At 38.8% G+C, this 20,671-nt stretch overlaps 1 protein-coding gene across 1 annotated transcript; it reads left to right on the top strand.

The window, feature by feature from the left end:
- Window positions 1-126: 126 nt before the first annotated feature.
- LOC127435156 (lipase maturation factor 2-like) lies at window positions 127-19,201 on the top strand. Its single transcript, XM_051688385.1, has 14 exons — window positions 127-294; window positions 5,786-6,039; window positions 8,526-8,554; window positions 9,037-9,230; window positions 9,706-9,887; window positions 11,692-11,830; window positions 12,038-12,175; window positions 12,479-12,584; window positions 12,781-12,877; window positions 14,141-14,314; window positions 14,473-14,641; window positions 15,552-15,663; window positions 16,128-16,236; window positions 18,314-19,201. Exons 1-14 carry the CDS (start codon window positions 201-203, stop codon window positions 18,614-18,616), a joined length of 2,100 nt encoding a protein of 699 aa, XP_051544345.1. The 5' UTR covers window positions 127-200; the 3' UTR covers window positions 18,617-19,201.
- The last annotated feature ends 1,470 nt before the right edge of the window (window positions 19,202-20,671 follow it).

The following is a 20,671-nucleotide window of genomic DNA, read 5'->3' as shown; positions in this document are numbered from 1 at the left end:
TTGTTGATTCTAGACACATTCGAGACGCTTGGTTCAATATTAATATCTAGAAATTCTTGTTGGCTTATGCACTGTTCTGCTTTCGCTCCACGTGCACGCATGAGCCACAAATTGAAACTCCACCCTCCACTTCACTTCATTTTCCCAATGAGCATCAGCGCTCGAGTCTCCCGAAACAAAGTGACACCTCATCAGACAACATGGGCGAAGCGAAAATCCCTAGACAACTGTTTTTGTGGAGCATTGCAGTTGCTTACGTGTGTGCTTTTGCATCCATCTACATCCAGATACCAGGTAGGGAAGTCTCTCTTTTGGAAGGGGGCACGTTGTGCTTTTCGACAGTGGATTTTGGGCGCGGCACTAATGAATGGTTACGCTTGAATTTGAACTTCTCATGTGTTGTGGAATGTTGCATGTTGGCGAAAGCGAATCTTAATTCCCGCCAAATTGGATGCGTTTGATTAGTTTCGGTTTTAGATTCAAACTTTTCATTCGAACGTTTAAATCATTTCGCGCACCTAACCGCAGCTGCTTGGAATAGCGCGCGGGCTCGCCGAGTATCTGCTAGGTGGTGGCTATTTTGATTCGTACCAATGAGTCGAGTCTTTTGAATCTGTTCGCCAAAAAGATATTTGTACAGATTTATTCGCTGATTCGTTGAGTGACCGTTTCTGTATATCTTTACGCCAGTAGTTGGCGAAAAATGAGCGCATTCTAAGTGTGTAGAGTGAGTCGTTGAATCATTAATTCGACTGATAAAGATGTTTAAAAGCACGATTCGAAACGAGTCGTGTTATCTGTTATTAAAATTCACCTCGCTTCGTAGTTCATGTTGTGAACTACGTAGCCCTCTCGTTCAAGCTGTCAGCCGATTCCAAATCTGAAATACGAGTCAATGTATGGACGTGAACGAGAATGATTCGTTCAAAAACAAAGATTCGATTCGGTCTCCACCACATGTGCCGAATGTTCGGGAACCTCGCCAGATAGTGCTGAGTACATACAGCCTGGTGACCCGTCATCACTACTTTAGAGGCCTATGAGCTTAAGTCACTGCATACCCTTACTAGTGCCCAATGGATATGCCATGTGGCAGTGCATTAAAGCAGAAAATTATCTCCCCTAACTGTGCAAGAAAATTGTAGTTGTATTACCTTTTGTGTTTTTAGAGTAAATATGCAATCTGTTTCAAGACTATTCTGAGTGCCAGTACAATGAACTCATTCAAAAGCTCATTTGGCAACACGGTTGCTGCTTCCTCAGTTTAAGCTCTCATATTGTATCTTACCACTATGACTCATACACTGAAGAATGATATGCACAAAAATTGCAAGCCCAAATGTGTTACATAAAGCATTAGAGGTCGACCAATAGTGGATTTTGCAGATACGATAACAGATTATTTGGCTGATAGTTTTAAAATCAATTTGAAGAATTGAAAATGATCCTTTTAATTTTTACTATGGCAGGCAAAGACAAAGTCCAAAAGGAATAAAATCCCAGATGCAGTTTTGTGTTCAACCAAAATCCTAATAATAACCAGGAAAAAATGAACATTTAGTGCATAACTTGGGACTTTTAAGTATAAAAAGCCCAAAACACATTCTGGACTCTTATTTTGAAATGACAAAATGATGAAAAAACCATCAGCAACTATCGTCAGATTTTTGCTGATAACCGCTAGTCACAAAAAGCAACTATCGGCACCGATTAATCGGTAAAAACGATATCTCAGTCTACCTCTATAAAGCAGATCTCTTTCCTCTTTTTTTTTTTTTTTTTTAATGTTATATCAATGTAGATTTAAATGCTGTTTGTATTGCTACTATAAAAATCAGACGACAATAGCACATATGTGGACAGATTTAGTTAACCGTAGGTTAGGGTTTTGGTTAAGCAGGTTTATAGATGTTTCACTTGATTTCAGTGGGGCTGTATACACTCACTGAGCACTTTATTAGGAACACTATGGTCCTAATAAAGTGCCCGCTGTTGTGTAGCCCATCCGCTTCAAAGTTCGACATGTTGTCGATTCTGAGTAGTTTATGCTCGCTACAATTGTTATCTGAGTTACTGTAGCCTTTCTGTCAGTTCGAACCAGTCTGGCCATTCTCTGTTGACCTCCCATCAACAAGGTGTTTCCGTCTGCAGAACTGTTGCCCACTGGATTTTTTTGGTCTTGACACCATTCTGAGTAAACTCTAGAGACTGTTGTGTGTGAAAATCCCAGGAGATCAGCAGTTACAGAAATCCTCAAATCAGCCCGTATAGCACCAACAATCATGCCACGGTCGAAATCTGAGATCACATTTTTTTCTCCATTCTGATGGTTGATGTGAACATTAACTGAAGCTCCTGACCCGTATCTGCATGATTTTATGCATTGCACTGCTGCCACATGATTGGCTGATTAGATAATTGCATGAATATGTAGGTGTACAGGTGTTCCTAATAAAGTGCTCAGTGAGTGTATGTTTTTATTGCCGCATACAGCTATAATAATCTGATATTTTGGAAAATAATTGTCTTTTTTGGCTCACTCTGCATGGAAAAGGTTAAGGTGTGGGGTTTATTTTTCCCAGATCTAATCACCAGCAGGTTGTAAAGCCTACAGAAAAGGAAAATCTTACACACCGGATAATAGTTCTCTTCCTGTTTGATTTAGCTGGGTTTAGGCACTACTATACTATGTATTTTCCAAAGGGGGCATAGAGTTTCATTTCCTTTTGAAAAGATTTTCTAATAATATCGAATTTTTCAGAGTTTTTGATGAATATACAGAAGATCCCATTAGGCTGTGTGACTGGGGGAGTAGTCTGTGGCAGAACTGGGTCTTTTGCCAAAAGGGAGTTATTCAAAGAGAGAATTTCATGTAGCAGCTATGATTCATACTTTGGCCTTGGCACAATACAATGACTGTTCTCTAACCCAAACCAGCTTTCTTAACACACTCTTACTGTGGCATGCATGTCAGAAATGTGGACATGCAACTTTACAACCACTGTCAACAGCCTGCAAACTTAGTGATAGTTCACCCCAAAATGTCAAAATGCCTCAGGTCATTCCAAACCTTTATGACTTTCTTCCTTCTGTGGAACCCAAAAGATGATGTTTGGCAGAATGTTAGCCCCAGTTACCATTCACTTCGATTGCACCTTTTTTTTTTTTTTTTTTACATATAATGAGAGTGAATGATGACTGAGACTAACATTCATGCATAAATGATGACTGAATTTAAAATGTTGGGTGGGCTGTCCCATTAAGAGAGTTCATTTACCCTAAAGGGATAGTTCACCCAAAAATAAAAAAATTATCTGATCATTGTCTCACCCTCATTCCATTCCAGATGTATTTGACTTTCTTCTCCTGAACACAAATATTTTTAGAAGAATATCTCAGCTCTGTAGGTCCATACAATGCAAGTGAATGGTGTCCAGAACTTTGAAGGTTCCAAAAGCATATAAAGCATAAAAGTAATTCATATGACTCCAGTGGTTAAATCTATATCTTCAGAAGCAATATGATGGGTGTGGTTGAGAAACCGATATATACAGTATGATTTATATATATATATATAAGTACTTTTATACTGTAAACTCTCCTCCCTCCCCAGTAGGTGGCGATATGCATGAAGAATGTGAATCACCAAAAGAAAAGAATGTGGAAGTGAAAGTGGAGATTTATAGCAAAATAAAGGACATAAATATTGATCTGTTTCTCACTCACACCTATCATGTTGCTTCTAAAGATATGGATTTAACCACTGGAGTCGTATGGATTACTTTTATGCTGCCTTTATATGCTTTTTGGAGCGTTGGAGTTCTGGCCACCATTCACTTGCATTATATGGACCTACGCATCTTAGATAATCATCAAAATATTTGTGTTCAGCAGAAGAAAGTCATACACATTTGGGATGGCATGAGGGTGAGTAAATGAGAGAATTTTCATTTTTGGGTGAACTTTCTCTTTAAAAGTAAGTTCAGTAACATAGTAAAGTAGTCTTTCCTGATCTCGCATTACTATATGTCAGTTGTACACTCCCTATTAGCAAGTAGCCTAAAGCAGTATTTAAGTGCACCCAGTGGTTTTGCAGTATTCTACTAGGGATGGAACAATAACATTTTTTTCTCTTCCGATACCTGAACTATCAGTAATTTTTGGAACCCAATTTGTTTTTATTGTCATTATTGTTATTATTATTAATAATAATTATAATAATAATTTTACTATACATTGGTAATATATTTCAGTTGTAATTTCTTAAGGCATTTATTTTGAAAGTCCGGGGCTGAGCGCTCCAGGAAGTTTGTGTTTGAGTGTTTATTTGTAGGCTAATTCACAGTAGTGTAATATGCTTCTCATTTAAAGGTGCACTAAGCGATTCCTGAGAAACACTGTTCATATTCGAACTCAAAACAAACACACCCCTACTTTCAGTGCTCTTTTGGAAGCTCCCCTTCCCAAATTCATGCACGTGTCACGACTGTAACAGTTCAGTTTGCTGACCAAAAAAACCACCCCCTTTTGCTGATTGGCTGGAGTAGTGTTCTGTGGATCGGTCCGATCCACTTTGTTTTTTCCCATTTACAGAGCCAGGGCTGTACACAAATACCTTTTTTTTTTTTTTTTTTTTTTTTTTTCAGCCCACCCACAGAACGGACAGCTAGCAGACTGTGAGGAGATATTTGCAGAATATTTGACAGTGTATTTGATTAGAATTACTGGGTACACCTTTAACATCTGGTAGAATGCTTGTTTGGTGCCGTTCTCAATGCATGTTATAGGCAGACCGAACTATTGATCATCTACATCTGAGATGGAGTTTGTGTGGAGCGACCGCATATTGCGCTGAGGAGCACATCACGAGCCTCTGAGCGTGTGTGTCGGCAGAGCGGTGCTCGTTCAGTAAAGCGTGGTGCCAGAGACTACTTAGCTGTGCATGCTGTTGTATATTTATTATTAAACGCAGCCTTTTGCAATTCACAAAGCTTTTGGATGAGTGTAAAAGCCTGAATAAAATGCACGAGTTATACGGACTAATTTAATGGTGATTTGAGGTTATTTATGTCATTATTTGAGCTTGACAGTAACTTCAATGACCAACATGTGGTATCGGATTTCGAACGGGCTCGACGGACTGATACCTGATACGGATAAAAAAAAGTCAGTATCGGACCGATACTGATCCAGGTATCAAATAGGTGCCGTCCCTATATTCTATATAGCTAGGACATCTGGTGTCTGTTCTGCGCCAGTTGAGGCATTAAAAGTCACAGGACGAGTTTGATTTGTTCATTGTCAAGGCAGTGAAAGATAACATTGTTCTGTTGAATTATTGTTTACATGCAGCTAAATTCTATATGCCTTTAAAACACAACATGTTATTCAGCGCAGCTCTCAGGGCAATCTGTCGCCACCGGACACGTGGCACACACTTCCTACAGTATGTTTCACATTTGCATGAGCACTGATAAAATGTATTAAAAAAATTAATATCCTCACTTCATTATATCTCAGTCATTACTACAATAATAAAGTCAACACGAAGTCACATTTTACTTCCGTAATGTGGCATATTTCCAAGTGAGTGAAAATTAGGGTGGGACTGGATTGTGAAAAGTGGGTGTTATATACCATAATGCTACCAGGTCCGAATGCAATTGTTGGTTTAAACATTAGTGGTCTTTCTGAAAGTTTTTTCAGAGGTGAAGCAATTTATTAAATTTTATTGTTGGATGATTACAAGGACAAAAAGTCTCTGCTTGTGTCCCTCTCTGGGCAGGTTTGTATGGAGATGAGGGCATTGTCCCCGTCCGCCTGCTGATGCCCCGGATGCAGCGGCCCCTGCTGGAACAGCTTCAGGCCTTCCCGTCCCTGCTGTGGTTGGGGCCATCTCTGGGTCTGGAGCCCCAGCAAGCCCTGGAGCTCATCTGCCTGCTCGGGGTGGTGCTAGGCCTGGGTGCTGTGCTACTGGGGCCACTGAGAGACAGTCTCATCTACCTCTGCCTGTGGGCCCTCTACCTCTCACTCTATAATGCAAGTATTTTGACCCTTCCCTCACCTGTTTCTGTGTGTATGATTGAATTTTCCATTTGCTCTAAATTATACAGAGCTTCCTTTTGACCAGACCTGGGCAACTTATGGCCTGCGGGCCGGATCCGGCCCGCCGCATGGTTTAAAGTGGCCCACGGATCATTTATCCTAAAAGCGTTTTTTTTTTTTTTTTATTGGATATTTCAGTTATCTTGCATTGGGACCTAACGCACCTCCACAAGTGTTTAACATGCTCAGGGATGCCAGATAAGAGACGCAACACCCCCAGTTTTAGATTTATACTTGCGCAAATTGGAAATATTCCGCCTAATGTTATACTTATTTTGTGCAGTCTTGCAACCATGCACGCGAGTGCGCTCGTTCTAGCTCTTGCTATCCCCTTTGAACAAACTTGGCGATCTCTAGTGCAATATTCTGCTCAAGGAAAAGTATTATACGGTTACTCTGTGTCCATTCTTTTTTTTTTTTTTTCTCCCAATTTGGAATGCCCAATTCCCAATGTGTTTTTTTTTTTTATAAGTCCTCATGGTCGTGTAGTGATTCTGGGTGGCGGAGGACGAATCACAGTTGCCTCCGCGTCTGAGACCGTCAACCTGTGCATCTTATCACGTGGCTTGTTGAGCGCGTTGCCACGGAGACATTGCGCGTGTGGAGGCTTCACGCCATCCACCGCGGCAACCACGCTCAACTCACCACGTGCCCCACCGAGAATGTACCACATTATAGTGACCACGAGGAGGTTATCCCATGTGACTCTACCCTCCCTAGCAACCGGGCCAATTTGGTTGCTTAGGAGACCTGGCTGGAGTCACTCAGCATGCCCTGGGATTCGAACTAGCGAACTCCAGGGGTGGTAGCCAGCGTATTTTACCACTGAGCTACCCAGGCCCCTCTGTGTCCATTCTTGAGGCTGCTTGTGATGTTTGGTGCTACTAAGTTTGCAGGTAAACCTGCTCAGTGATGAAATTAAATATAATAGTATATCTCGGCATCATTGACATGCAGAGGGGGAATCATTGACACGTGAGCAAAAGCAAGCGAGAAACGAATAAGTCCCCTCACACCTGTATGTTAATCTAACTCTTGCAGTAATCATTTATCATAGTCATGCAGCCTGTTTTATTCAGTTGTGTGCTGAATGGAAAGTCAAACCATTGACGAGACCCACAATATGAATGTGTAAATGGGTAATGTTTTGAGAATAAAATAAGTAAACTTGCCTGCTTTGCGACACATTAAAAGTTAATCGAAAATTATAGAATTTTATTTTATTAAAACAGACCCCGATATAAAGAGTGTTAAATGGAGTAATAAATTAACAGGGAAGTAGAGATGGTAAAATAATTTATTATAAGCTCAGCCTTTATTCAGTTTTTTAATATCTGATAGAAAAGTATCTACCTTTGTAGAGCAATATAATACTTTAGGCAATTGCAGAGTAGTCCCATTAGTCACATACACTTTAGAAAATTGAGTACACAACTATTTCTGGGCTTAAAAGATACAAAAACCAAATCAATGCGGAACATTGTATCTCAAAAGGAATACAATGTGGCCCCCTATGCACTACTTAAAGCCTGATGTGGTCCCTTTACCAAAATAGTTGCCCACCCCTGCTCTAGACCAATTAGTCGACACTTGCAGGGTTTCCATCCAAAATGTTTAGCATTTTTTTAAATGCATTTCTAAAAATGTTACTTAAGAAAATACAAATTGTTACACGTTTCCATCCACTACGTTATGCGCATTATCATGAGGGAGCCGCCTCGTCATGATGGAGCAGCTGAATGGCCTCTCCCTGCTTTGGGGACAGTTGTATTTGCAAGATTGGAGCAAGTATCTCATTTTATTAAATGCTTCCACGAGACAATGCAGAATAAGTGTAATATCTGATATAATGTGGCTGAAATAGCTGTGATGCCCACACACTGCCAGTCTCCGCTTACCTGGGAGCACCCGCTCTCAAAACTGTTCTGGTGGATTGTGAGGACCCACTTTATTGACCAGCTGTGGGTTAAACACTTCCAAATGACAAGCGTATGTTCAAAGAATTGTGTGCCAAGGTCGGACCTTTCGGTGGGCTAGTCACATCAAGCTTTCGCACACTCATAAGACACGCATGAATGGTCAAAACACGTCATCGTTTTGCGAATAAACTGTTTCAATCACCTTAATGCAAAACTCGAGAAAATCCACCTCCTAGCACATTACATTTTAAGTGAATTTAGAAAGTTTATTTGCATATCAAGGGCTTCCATTCATGATTTCTTATGCGCAATTTCAAAATGTGCATAGAAATAGTTGGATGGAAACACACCTAGTGATGTATGAAAACTTATTTAAGTACATGAAACCGCTAGCCGCAATGTTAAGCACTTCCTTAAAAGGCTTTTGACATTGCGGTTAATGTTCTATGGCCTCTGTGGCTCCATAACTCAAACTGAGTAATCAATTGTTTTGTTTTATAGGTTGGAGGGGACTTCCTCCGCTCTGAATGGTAAGACAATTTGTTGCATACATCACAATTTGCATGTCTCGCTCGCTAAAACCGACATGGCGTGACCATTTGTTGTTTACTGTGCCATCGTTGTTAAACCCAATAACTGGAGCATTTGCAAGTAAACTTTTCTGCAACAGAGAGTCTAAGAATGGTTATGTGTAGAATGTTTATGAGAGAGAGAAGGAAGACTGGCCACAAAGCTTACTGCATTTTCTGCCCATTAAGTTTCATTTTGTGACAACACTAAAACCAATTCTTAGTGGAATTTGATTCATTTTTATCCACCATTGGCAGCTTAGAATAGCAAACAAGTATTTACAGACTGCTTTAATCATTTTAAGCACTTTTAACCAACTTTGTTTCAATGCTTCAATGTCGAACAAGTTAAAACCAGAAATTAAACCATTCAAATTTATAGATGAGCAGTACATATGTATCCATTGTCTATCCACTTATTGTAATTTATTATCGTCTTCTAGGGATATGCTGCTGTTGGAGGCGGGGTTTCTGGCTGTGCTTGTAGCTCCTTTTGGTCTGCTGCGGGGTCGCTCCTCTTATAGTTACCATGACCCTGTGACCTTTTGGTTGACCCGCTGGCTGTTGTTCCGGCTCACCTTCTGCACAGGTGTGAGTAAGCTGGCCAGTGGCGACCCTGCCTGGTGGAGTCTCTCAGGTACTTTAAATTATTTTTATTTTATGCATTCTGTTGTGGTTCAGATATACCATAAGCTAGAAAAGTTGATTTATGTTCATCATGCATTCATTTGGCTTTTGTAATGTTTTGGTACGAAAATGTATTGGAGCTATCAACTGATTCAAATTTTTTAATCTAAGTAATTACATGATATGCTGATTATCTCATCAAATTCATCTCAATCATATATTGCAAAGCCCTTAAATGAGGATAATTCAAAGACATTACATTTTTGTGACAGATGAGTTAAGCACTAAATAAAATAGCTATAAAAGGTATGTGTTGATTTTTTTTTTTTAACTAGTTGTACCACATTATATTTTTAAAATGAATTGATTCTTTGATTTTCCAAAAGTAATGGTGAATATAGTCATGAACCATAAACCAGCTGTGGGAAAAAAAGGACTCCTTTATAGTACTGTCTTTTGAAAACTCATCAAGCAATCTCTTGCAGCTCTGAGTCATCATTTTGAGAACCAGATAAGTCCCACCCCTTTGGCCTGGCATTCCCGTCAGCTCCCTGATTGGTTGTTGAGGTTTGGAGCAGTGGTTCTGTTGCAGTGTGAGATTGTAGTTCCTCTTCTGACGTTCTTTGCACCCATTCGCCGTTTGAGACTGTTTGGCTTTTATATTCAGGTTTGTTACGTATGTTACTCTATATTTGTGTGCATGCATATTAGAGGTCGACTGATAGTGGATTTTACAGACACTGATAACTTTGGTGGTGAAAATAGCCGATAACCAAAAAATTGGCTGATAGTTTCTAAAAATATTTCTTAGTCTTTCCTTACAATGACGGACACAGACATAGAAGCTACAAGAGTCCCAAATGAAAAAATCCAAGATGAAGTTTATTGTCCAATAAAAATCCCAATAATAACTAGAAAACATGAAGATTTGGTGGATAACGTGTGACATTTTACTCTGAACAAGCCCGAAACACACTGGGGACACTTATTTTGAAGTAGTGGAGACTTGGCTCTGTTACAATGCAAAAAGTATTTACCAAATTAAACTTTTAATAGCCTATATATTCACCAGATGAGGTTTAATAAGTAGTAAGGTTTCATATTATTCAAAATATGAAGTTGGAGGCACGATGCTTGTACTGACAGGGTATGTTTCCAAAGAGTCGCATGTTTCTCTGCATGCCCTCGCTTCAGTTTAGAACACTTTATTATCTAATCAAAATAACAAACTGCATTAAATTCAGGATAAAAATATGAATGAATAGTGTCAATGATGAAAGATTTAGATGCAGTAAATCCCTATGTGATTGTTTTTATTTCACCTCTGGAGGTCACTGTTAAAATGCAGAACCAAGCCGTTTCAACCAAGTAGGTATAGCTGCAGACCGCAGATCTCCAAATGGGGGTGGGATTACTCCAAAAGGGGGCGTCACTTCCACTCACCATTAAGGTTAGGGAAAGGGTAAGATATAGGGAGCCCCGAACCTTTAATGGCGATTTGGAGCTCACGCCCTTTTTTGGAGCAATGCTTGCAGCTATACCCTTGTGCTAACTGGAGAATCGTCCAGTGCAGGCCACAGAGGAATAATAATAATAATAATAATAAAAACTATCTGCACCGATTAATCGGTAAAACCAATATATCGGTCCACCTCTAATGCTCGAGTGTACCTGAACTTTGTGGTAATGTTTTTCCATGTTTACCCAGCTAACAATTTTTGGAAAACTTTCTGAGAACGTTTGTTTTTGGTTTGCAAAACATTCCTAGAATGGACATTCTAATGTTTTATCTTGGTTTGCCAGGAAAGTTGTTTTTTTTCTTTTCTTCCAGAAACAGAACGTTCCTGGCAGGTTTGGAGAACGTCCTACTAACGTTATCCTAACGTTCTCCTTGCCTCTTATATACTGAGATAATTTCTGCAACCCTGTTGTACATCAATAAATGTACAATCCATGTCTTGTTCTGATCAATTCTTTAATTAATCATTAAAATAAGTTAGACACATCACCACAAATATGAAGTAATGGATTGATTAATACCCTTCCATCCACTTTTTTTATACCCGCTTAAATCCGATGGACCTCATTTAACCTTATTTGTATAATGGAGTCATTGGTGAATTGAAATTTCTGAGTTCTTTGTTAAAAGAATGCACCGGATCCAATGAAAGTTAAGCTCTTTCGACAGCATCTTTGAGGTTTTGTGGAGAACTGTTTCTCAGTTTGTCAAAACAAGCAAAAATCCAGTAACTTTAGCATGATATGCAAGGGGCTGTTTTCAGTACATAGAGAAAAATCCCCCCATGGAAATGACCCAGAAGTTTATCCGCATAGAAAAATAGTCCTACCTCTTAAAGGACGATTTAGACCATTTTTTTATTTTTCAACCTGGAATAATCTTTTAATGTTGAGTGTCTGTGTTCTTCTGCAAGACTTGCTCTTCACCTATCTACCCCCCCTTTTTTTTTCAGATTTTTCTCCAGCTCTGTCACATCCTAACAGGCAACTGCAGTCTTCTAAATCTGCTGAGCATCGCTCTGAGCTTCTCATTATTGGACGATGATCACATCAACTCTAGTGTTGCTCCAAAGAAAAAGAAGAAAACCAGGAGTATGTCCTCAAACTCTCAGTATGACTTGTGTTTATGCGGTTATTAACTGTCATTTTTGACAGCTCAGTCACAGATTTCCACTTATGATCAGACCAAAGAGGAAAAAAAAAAGAAAAAACCTGCCAGTACCATGTTAGTTCTGGTTCTCATCAGTACATTGTGTGGTGTTTTTTTGTTTTTTTTTACTCTGTGTTTGTGGTTTGCAGGCTGGACACTTTGGTCTTTGGTCTCTCTCTTGGTATTGCTGGTAGAGTTGGCTGTGTACGCCTTGATCTTATACAGTGCAGTTAAACTTTTCAAACTACAGATTAATTGGAAACAAAACACTTTGTCATCCACAATAGGTGAGTAAGGCTTCATATCTGTGATGCTATAGGTGCACCAGGTCTATACGTGGCTGTACCTGATTTCTGTAACTAAAATGTCTACTGATTTGACAAAGCATCAGATATTTTCATTAGTTTGAGTTTAGATCTGAATTGTTTTATCAAATAAAACAATCATGCAATGAACTGATGTTTTGTTGTTAAAGCACATTTTGTGTCATGAATAAGAATTTTTTACCTTTAATGCTCTCAATCAAAAGCTTAACGAGGAAAAACCATGCCCACCAACTACTCATAGGTATTTCATGATCATTCTTTCAGATTTCACTCGAAAGGAGTTTGATGAGTTCATGCAGTTTGTTCATGTGCCCACTATTTGGGTTGGTGTGCTGTCTTTCACTTGGGAAGCAGTAGCAGCCATGCTAAAGTAAGTTTGCAAACTATAACTCTATATTAAGTGATGATCTGAAATGTTTGAGAATATGATTTTTGTCTACAAGAAGATCACACCTTTTATCTGTGTCACCCCATCTGTGATTCACTGAATCTATATGACCAATAACTGAAATGATGGGAAGCAAGCCAATAATTACCTCTAATCTCAATTGTATTTCCTCTGTCAGGTGTGTGTGCACACGAGGCGTTCTCAGCAAGCTTTGGTCCCTCATCCAGTGGGCAGTTATTATGGCAGCCTCTATAGGCGTATTCACCCTCAGTGTGGTAAGTTACCCGTTATCTTGCGTAGCTGGACTTTTATCTAAACTGCAACAGGTCTGGTCCACATCACAGCTTATTCTGTCAAAGACCTGCCCTCGTAGACAAGTAGAGCCTTGTCAGTCACATTTTATTTTATTTTTGCATGCTGTTCAGAGGTGGGCTAATCTGAAATGTTCTACTACAATAATTGACGAGCAAAAATTATTCTTGTGTCCAAAACCATGTACTGTTTTGGATGAAGGATGCTGTGACGACGAGGAGGGCATAGCTGAGCTTTGATGGAGCACGGCCAGCGATGAATCAGCTGATTAGTGGGAGAGCGAGATAAGGGGCGGCCGGAGATGCCGGTTCGGGAGAGAGAGATGCACGCGGCCGCGTTGTGTGTGTCTGTTTGTGTTATGATTTATGTTTGTTTTATATTGAGTTTTGCATTAAAACATTGTTGACTGTTCAGCCGGTTCCCGCCGCCTCCTCGCCCATCCTTATACTGTTACAGAAGCACTTCTCAGTTGGTAAAACTTCTTTTAGGTATGCATTCGAGTAGTATAAATAGATTTTGGACATATTTCATCTGGTAACGTGGGTATTGGTTAGTGACTCGAATATATGACATAAGAACAGCAACCGGGGAAATAATCAGCTGTGGTGTTGTTAAACAAGCACCATGTAAGCACAATTAACAAAGTTCTTGTGTATATATAGCACTTACAGCTAAAAAGAGACGTCCGACTCGCAGCACACCACCGTTCTTTTAAATATAGCGGTTTGAACGTGACGTCATCTCGGCTCCTGAGGGATTATGGAATCAAAGTATCCAGTCGATCTGCACTTTAGAATCTCGTCGGAAATGGTCCTACTTTACATTACATGTCTTTAACTACTATGTACTTGCATTAAACTACATGCAATACAATATTTTTATTGTGTAAATACATATTGTTCTGCAAAATTCTCACAAGAGTCCCATCTGCTGCTGTTGAGGGTCCGATCATCTGGGTTTTTCTCCCTTACTGCTTCATGAATACTGAGGATTCAGACACACTACTCCACTGGCATACTATATAGTATGGAAGTATGGATATTTGGACGCAGCGTATGTGACCAGAATTTGTCCAATTTCATGAAACCCTCTGCTCTCCATGTATTTTACCTTGATAGAATAAAATATCATGTGATCTTTAAGGAATGAGCATGCTGATTACTAGGTACTTGTATTGAGTTTTGGATTGTCAAGCAAATCAGGGTTTGTGTTTCCTCTGGCTCTAGGTTCCGTATGCAGCCTTGACTGGAATATCACTGCTTCCTGAAGTGAGAGACACTTACAGTGCTGTGGAGAGGTTCCAGTTGGTCGGGGCCTATGGCATCCAGCACAGAATGACATCTGCTGGGGGCAGGCCTGAGATCATTTTAGAGGGCAGCTATGATGGCCTGACATGGAAAGTAAGATGAAAATGGAAAACGTTGTCCTGTTACAATTATCCTAGTCACTTTTTTACATTCTGAGTAAATATAAAGCATTGCTTCCATTTTAAATTAATTCAAAGAAAAGGTTCAATGTGATTCTCAATGCACTTTTCTGTGTTCTCATCCTTTTGTAGGAAATAGACCTCATGTATAAGCCAGGAAGTGTGAATGTAGCCCCGCCCATAGCTGGACCCCATCAGCCGCGGCTGGAGTGGCTAATGTGGCAGGCTGCTCAGGGTGGGCAAGATCAAAGCCCCTGGTTTACAGGTCTTGTACAGCGGCTCCTACAGGGCAAACCTGAGGGTGAGCGACCATGGCAGCAGTCACTTTTCTAATGAACTTTGTAAACCTAACAGAAAATCCTTTTTTTTCCCTGTTAGGTTTACTTAATTTGATCTGCAAAGTTTAATATATATATTATTATTATTATTATTATTTGTATTTATTGTATTTTTTTTATTAATGTGTAATGTTTAATTATTCAACTATGTAATTATTTTTTTATTTATAGTACACTAGATTATTAAAAGCATTTATTAATGGAAAAACTTCCACCGAAAAATGTTCTCATTTACCCTTATGCAGTCTCAAACGCAAATTATTTTCTTTCTGACAGAGATATTTTGATGGAGATATGATGTGAAATATATCCATACAATGCAAGTCAATGGGGACCAACCCTTCCAAGCTCCAAAAAGATATAAAGGCAGCTTAAAGGTAGTCCATACAACTCGAGTGGTTTAATCCATGTCTTCTGAAGCACGATCATGATTTGAAGTTCGATTACACTTCCTCACGCTTGACACATGCGCAGAGCGCTCTGCTCATGCGTCAAGCGCAAGGAAGTGTAACTGAGCTTCAAATCATGATCGCGCCAAGCAGAATGGAGATGTCAAGATTTATAGTGAAAAAGGAGTTACATTTTGGTCTATTTTTCACTCAAAACCGATCGTATTACTTCAGAAGACATGACTTAAATCACTCGAGGCGTATGGATTACTTTTATGCTGCTTTTATGTCCTTTATGGAGCTAAAACAGCATTTGTTCCCATTGATTTGCACTGTAGGGATATATTCACATCATATTTTCATCAAAATATCTTCATTTGTGTGAGTTTGAGACAGCGTAAGGGTGACTAAGTGATCAGAGAATTATAATTATTGGGGGAACTATTCCTTAAGTTTCCCTTTGTCTGTCTCTCTCGCTCTATAGTGGTTAGTCTGCTTCAGACAGACGAAACGCTGTACCCCTTCAGTCAGAAACCACCAGCCTTCATAAAAGCCACGCTTTACAACTACCACTTCACAGACCCTGCAGAAAACAAGTGAGCTTTTATTCTTCTACTCGGTACCCACTTCCACATATTCCACATAATTGTATTGTGGTTTTAGATTTGTACTTTTGTGAGAATTGCATTGTATTGTTTTGCAAATGGAAAGATAATTGAATTGTCTCCATTTAGAATAGATACATTGTTCCATTAGTCATGCTTTTGTTCTAAAAAAAAAAAAAAAAAAAAAAAAGGCAGATCATACAGTGTTAACTGATTGTTGATGGGTTAAATTAAACATGAACCTTTAAAGATTAAAAAGGGACCTTTTGTGTAGAAGTTCCCTCTAAGCAGTTATTTTGAGACTGACATTAGGTAATCATGTGATCGACGACATGAAAATAAGATTGTCTCATTTGTATGTCATCCATACTTCAGTTACTGAAATCTAGAACAGAAATGACATTACAGTCTGAATCTGCACAGTTTTACTCTACTGTTTGTTGGTGTTTTGGAAGGTCTCGATTGCAGGCCTGGTGGAAGAGGCAGTACACCGAGAATTTTCTTCCCGTTGTAACCCTTGGTGACTCCATACTAGAAAAAATGTTAGAGGAGTCTGGACTGAAGGTAAATGAAGACTTTGGAATATACTGTCATGTTCTTTTCATGATGTGTTATTTTAGGCCACGTCCACACTAATACGTTTTCATTAGAAAATGCATTAATAGGGGGCCTGAGTAGCTCAGCGAGTATTGAAGCTGACTACCATCCCTGGAGTCGCGAGTTTGAATCCAGGGTGTGCTGAGTGACTCCAGCCAGGTCTCCTAAGCAACCAAATTGGCCCGATTGCTAGGGAGGGTAGAGTCACATGGGGTAACCTCATCGTGGTCACGGTTAGGGGTTCTCGCTCTCAATGGGGCGCCTGGTAAGTTGTGCGTGGACCATGGAGAGTAGCATGAGCCTCCACATGCAGAGTCTCAGCGGTGTCATGCACAACGAGCCACGTGATAAGATGCACGGATTGACTATCTCGGAAGCGGAGGCAATTGAGACTTGTCCTCCGCCACCTGAGGTAACCGCGCCACCACGAGGACCTAGTAAGTAGTGGGAATTGGGCATTCCAAATTGGGAGAAAAAGGGGATAAAAAAAAGAAAATGTATTAATATCACTCATTTATGCGCCTCATCCACACCAGATCAGTTTTCCTCCCATTGAAAACAGAAACTTAAGTTTTCCAGAGTATCAGGTAATGGTCAGGACACTCAAAGCAGACATTAGGAAACTCAAAACAGACTAATGTGGTTGCAGGGGTTATTATACCTTTGCATATTTGTCGTAAATGAAAGTTGAAATTAGGACCACGTGATATACTGTAGCTAAAAATATGATCGATATTTTTCAGCTTTTTATATTTGATATCTCTGTTTACAGTATCCATTTTCTCTAAAAGTACAATGTTTTGACCAAACAGCCAATGTAGCCAAGAGATTCAGATGTATAAAAAAAGAAGTAAAATGCATTGAAAAGGAGGTTAAAAATATTCCATGCATGTTTCTACTAAATGAACACAATATTTAATGATTTTTATTTATATGCACCAGCATAACAATACATATTAATCTACTGCAATATTTACCTACATATATTTTTCCTAAAGCGTTTTAATACATGACCAAATGCCATGTGGGGACTTTTAAAATTATTTTAACATTTTTAATTATGACAAATTAATCATTGAATCATTCATTCATTCATCGCCCAGTCATTCATTGAAACAAGCAATTTTTTTACTGATTCTTGGAAGTGAACTGAATTACAATCGGTCTGGTTTTTATTTTTTTGCTATTGAATTTTAATTCTGAGACACTTAAAACATCTGCCTTAAAGGGATAGTTCACCCAAAAATGAAAATTCTCTCATCATTTACTCACCCTCATACCATCCCAGTTGTTCTTTCTTCTGCGGAACACAAATGAAGATTTTAGAAGAATATTTCAGCTCTGTAAATCCATTCAATAGCAAATGAATGGTGGCTAAAAATCTAAAAGGTCCAAAAGGCAGATTAAAGCAGCATAAAAGTAATCCATAATACTTCAGTGGTTTAATCCATATCTTCAAAAGCGATATAATAGATGTTTGGGAAAGAAACGGATCAATATTTTAGTCCTTTTTTACTAAAAATCTCCACTTTCACTTTCAGATGTGAAAGTGAAACTAAACAGGCACCACATGTGACTTTCAGATGTGAAAGTGGAGATTGATAGTAAAAAAGGACTTAAACATTGATCCATTTCTCACCCACACCCATCCTATTGCTTCTGAACACAGATTTAACCACTGAAGTCATATGGATTACTTTTATGCTTCCTTTATATGCTTTTTGGACCTTCAAAGTTCAGGCCACCATTCACTTGCACTGACAGGACCAACAGAGCTGAAATATTCTTTTAAAAATCTTCATTTGTGTTCAGCAGAAGAAAGAACAACTGGGATGGTATGAGGGTGAGTAAATGATGAGAGAATTGTCATTTCTGGGTGAACCATCCTTTAACACTGTCATACTCTCAAAAACAAGAGGAATTGCAAAACTAATCTGACTCTGTCTTTAGGAAGCTTAATGAGTGAATGATTGCGAATATATGGTGAATGTTCAAAATATCACCCAGTGCTTGTTAAAATGTGTCTCTGTGTGTTTGTGTGTAGGAAAAGTTCCCGGTTCAGCCCAGTTCAGACACACCTGTATCCCAAGCCCTGAGCCACATTCGGGGCCACCTGAAAGGCCTCTCGGGGCCCCTGCTGCTTTCAACTCTGTTTGCTACTTTAGCCGGTATCTTCCTCGTCAAATCCGCCCTCTCCTGGGCTTTAGGGGGCCGAAAGCCCAAATCAGCTACAGTTGATCACAAGACTAAGAAACCCAGAGAGCCCACATCCAACCGGGGCAACAGGAAGGACAACACAGAGGACATGAAGTTGGACTCAGAAAAGAGCCCCCGCAGGAGGAAATGAGCTGTCACTTTGTGCCTTCATGTTTGGCAAGATGCGATGACAAATGATTCTTTCTCAGATGTACATTTTTCTAAGATCAATCCTTTGATTTTCATATCTGTCTCACACCTCAGATTAGAGTGTTTACCACCACAATGTTTTATATCAAAGTCCCTCTATCTTGTTGTGTCAAAATCAAAAAGTATATGTCATCATGCAAACTGACAGTTCACGCTGTACTTGATATCATTGGCTTTGAACGTAAACCGTCCATTTTTAAGCTGTCATCGGTTACACCCATGTTTATGCACAGTGGATGTCCCAAAGATTAAAGCACAAATGTTATTTAACTCATTAAATGGTTGTTGATACATTAATTTATTCCCCAGTTATTTTTGTTACTTTCTCACTTTTTTCTAAATGATGTGTTTTTTTCTTAAAATGTTGAAAGATGCCTCTTTTTCAAAAGGCAAAGTCATAGGGTGGAATGTCTTTTAGCAGCCATTAGTTTCTTTGAATTTAATTAAACCTTACCCTGTATTGTCCCTTAAAATGCACAAGACGCACTTATTCTGCCAAGAATAAATCCATCTGTCTATCATACAATTCATGATTCAAAATTGCTAAACTACTGTCAGTCACCGCAAGGTGGTGCTGTACACAAGGTCTAACTGCATACAAACCCTGATAGCATGCTGTGTTACCAGTCCTGGGAATTTGTCTTAAATATAAAGGAGTGAAATTAACCTCAAAACTCTATAATCAAAAATATACAGCCCAGGCAAGGCTTAACACACATGTTCAGTCTAGTCTGTTTAATTATAGGGCCAAATGCTTCATTATAGTTTAGCATAAAAAAGCTATGTATGTGTTATTATAGTAGGTTGTTTTTAGTTTGTATAACTAAAGTTGTACTTAGAGTTCGACCTGGCTGTGTGCTTCAGAATAACTTAACACTTGTGTTTAATACAGTCCAGCCTGGCTGTGCTTCATTATAGTTAGTCAAATTTGTCATAATAAGACTGTTGTATTTAGTCTATTTCAACCTGATTGTATGCTGCATTATAGTTAGTTAATTTAGTTATAAAAACAAGAGTTGTATTTAATACAGTCCAACCTGGTTGTATGCTTCATTATAGAGTTGAGTTTAGTAAAATATAACTGGATACGTTGGTGCAGTTGAATAATCCCTTAACCTATTTAAAGGGATGGTTCACCTAATCATGAAAATTCTGTCATCATTTACTCACCCTCATGTCATCCCAGAAGAGTATGTCTTGCTTCTGCTGAAGAATATTTCAGCTCTGTAGGTCCATACAAGTGAAGTGTGCAAGTGAATAGTGACTAGACCTTTAAAGCTTCTAAAAGCAGCATAAAAGTAATCCATTAGACTCCAGTGTTTAAATCTATATCTTCAGACATGATATGATAGGTGTGGGTAAGAAACAGATCAAGATTTCAATCCTTTTTTACTATAAATCTCCACTTTCACTTTCACATTCTGAAAGTGAACATGGAGATTTATGGTTAAAAATAAATAAACAAAAGGATTGAAATATTGATCTGTTTCTCACCCAAAGTGATTGCATTGCTTCAGAAGAAAGATTAAACTGCTGGAGTGGTATGGATTACTTTTATGCTGCCTTTGTGATTTTTGGAACTTCAAAGTTCTGGCCATCATTCACTTGCGTTGTATTGACCTTCAGAGCTGAAATATTCTTTTAAAAATCTTGGTTTGTGTTCAGCAGAAGAAAGAAAGACACATCTGGAATGGCATGAAAGTGAGTAAATGAGAGAATTTTCATTTTTGTGTGAACTACTATCGGTTTGCATGCATTGTTTAGATTAGAAAGTCGGTAACCATTTAAAATAAGGTTGTATTTGTTAACTGCATTAGGCACCATGAACTAACAATTAACGATATATTTCACAGCATATATTAATCTTGGTTAATGTTAACTTATAAAAAATACAATTGTTTATGTTAGTTCATAATGCATTAACTATGTTAACATAAACCATTTCTAAATTTATTTATTTATTTAGTATCTTTGATGAGCGTTGTAAAAGTAGCCT

This window comes from Myxocyprinus asiaticus, chromosome 45, assembly GCF_019703515.2.
Source record: "Myxocyprinus asiaticus isolate MX2 ecotype Aquarium Trade chromosome 45, UBuf_Myxa_2, whole genome shotgun sequence".
Lineage (NCBI taxonomy): Eukaryota > Metazoa > Chordata > Actinopteri > Cypriniformes > Catostomidae > Myxocyprinus > Myxocyprinus asiaticus.
This window is presented reverse-complemented; position numbering and strand designations above follow the sequence as displayed.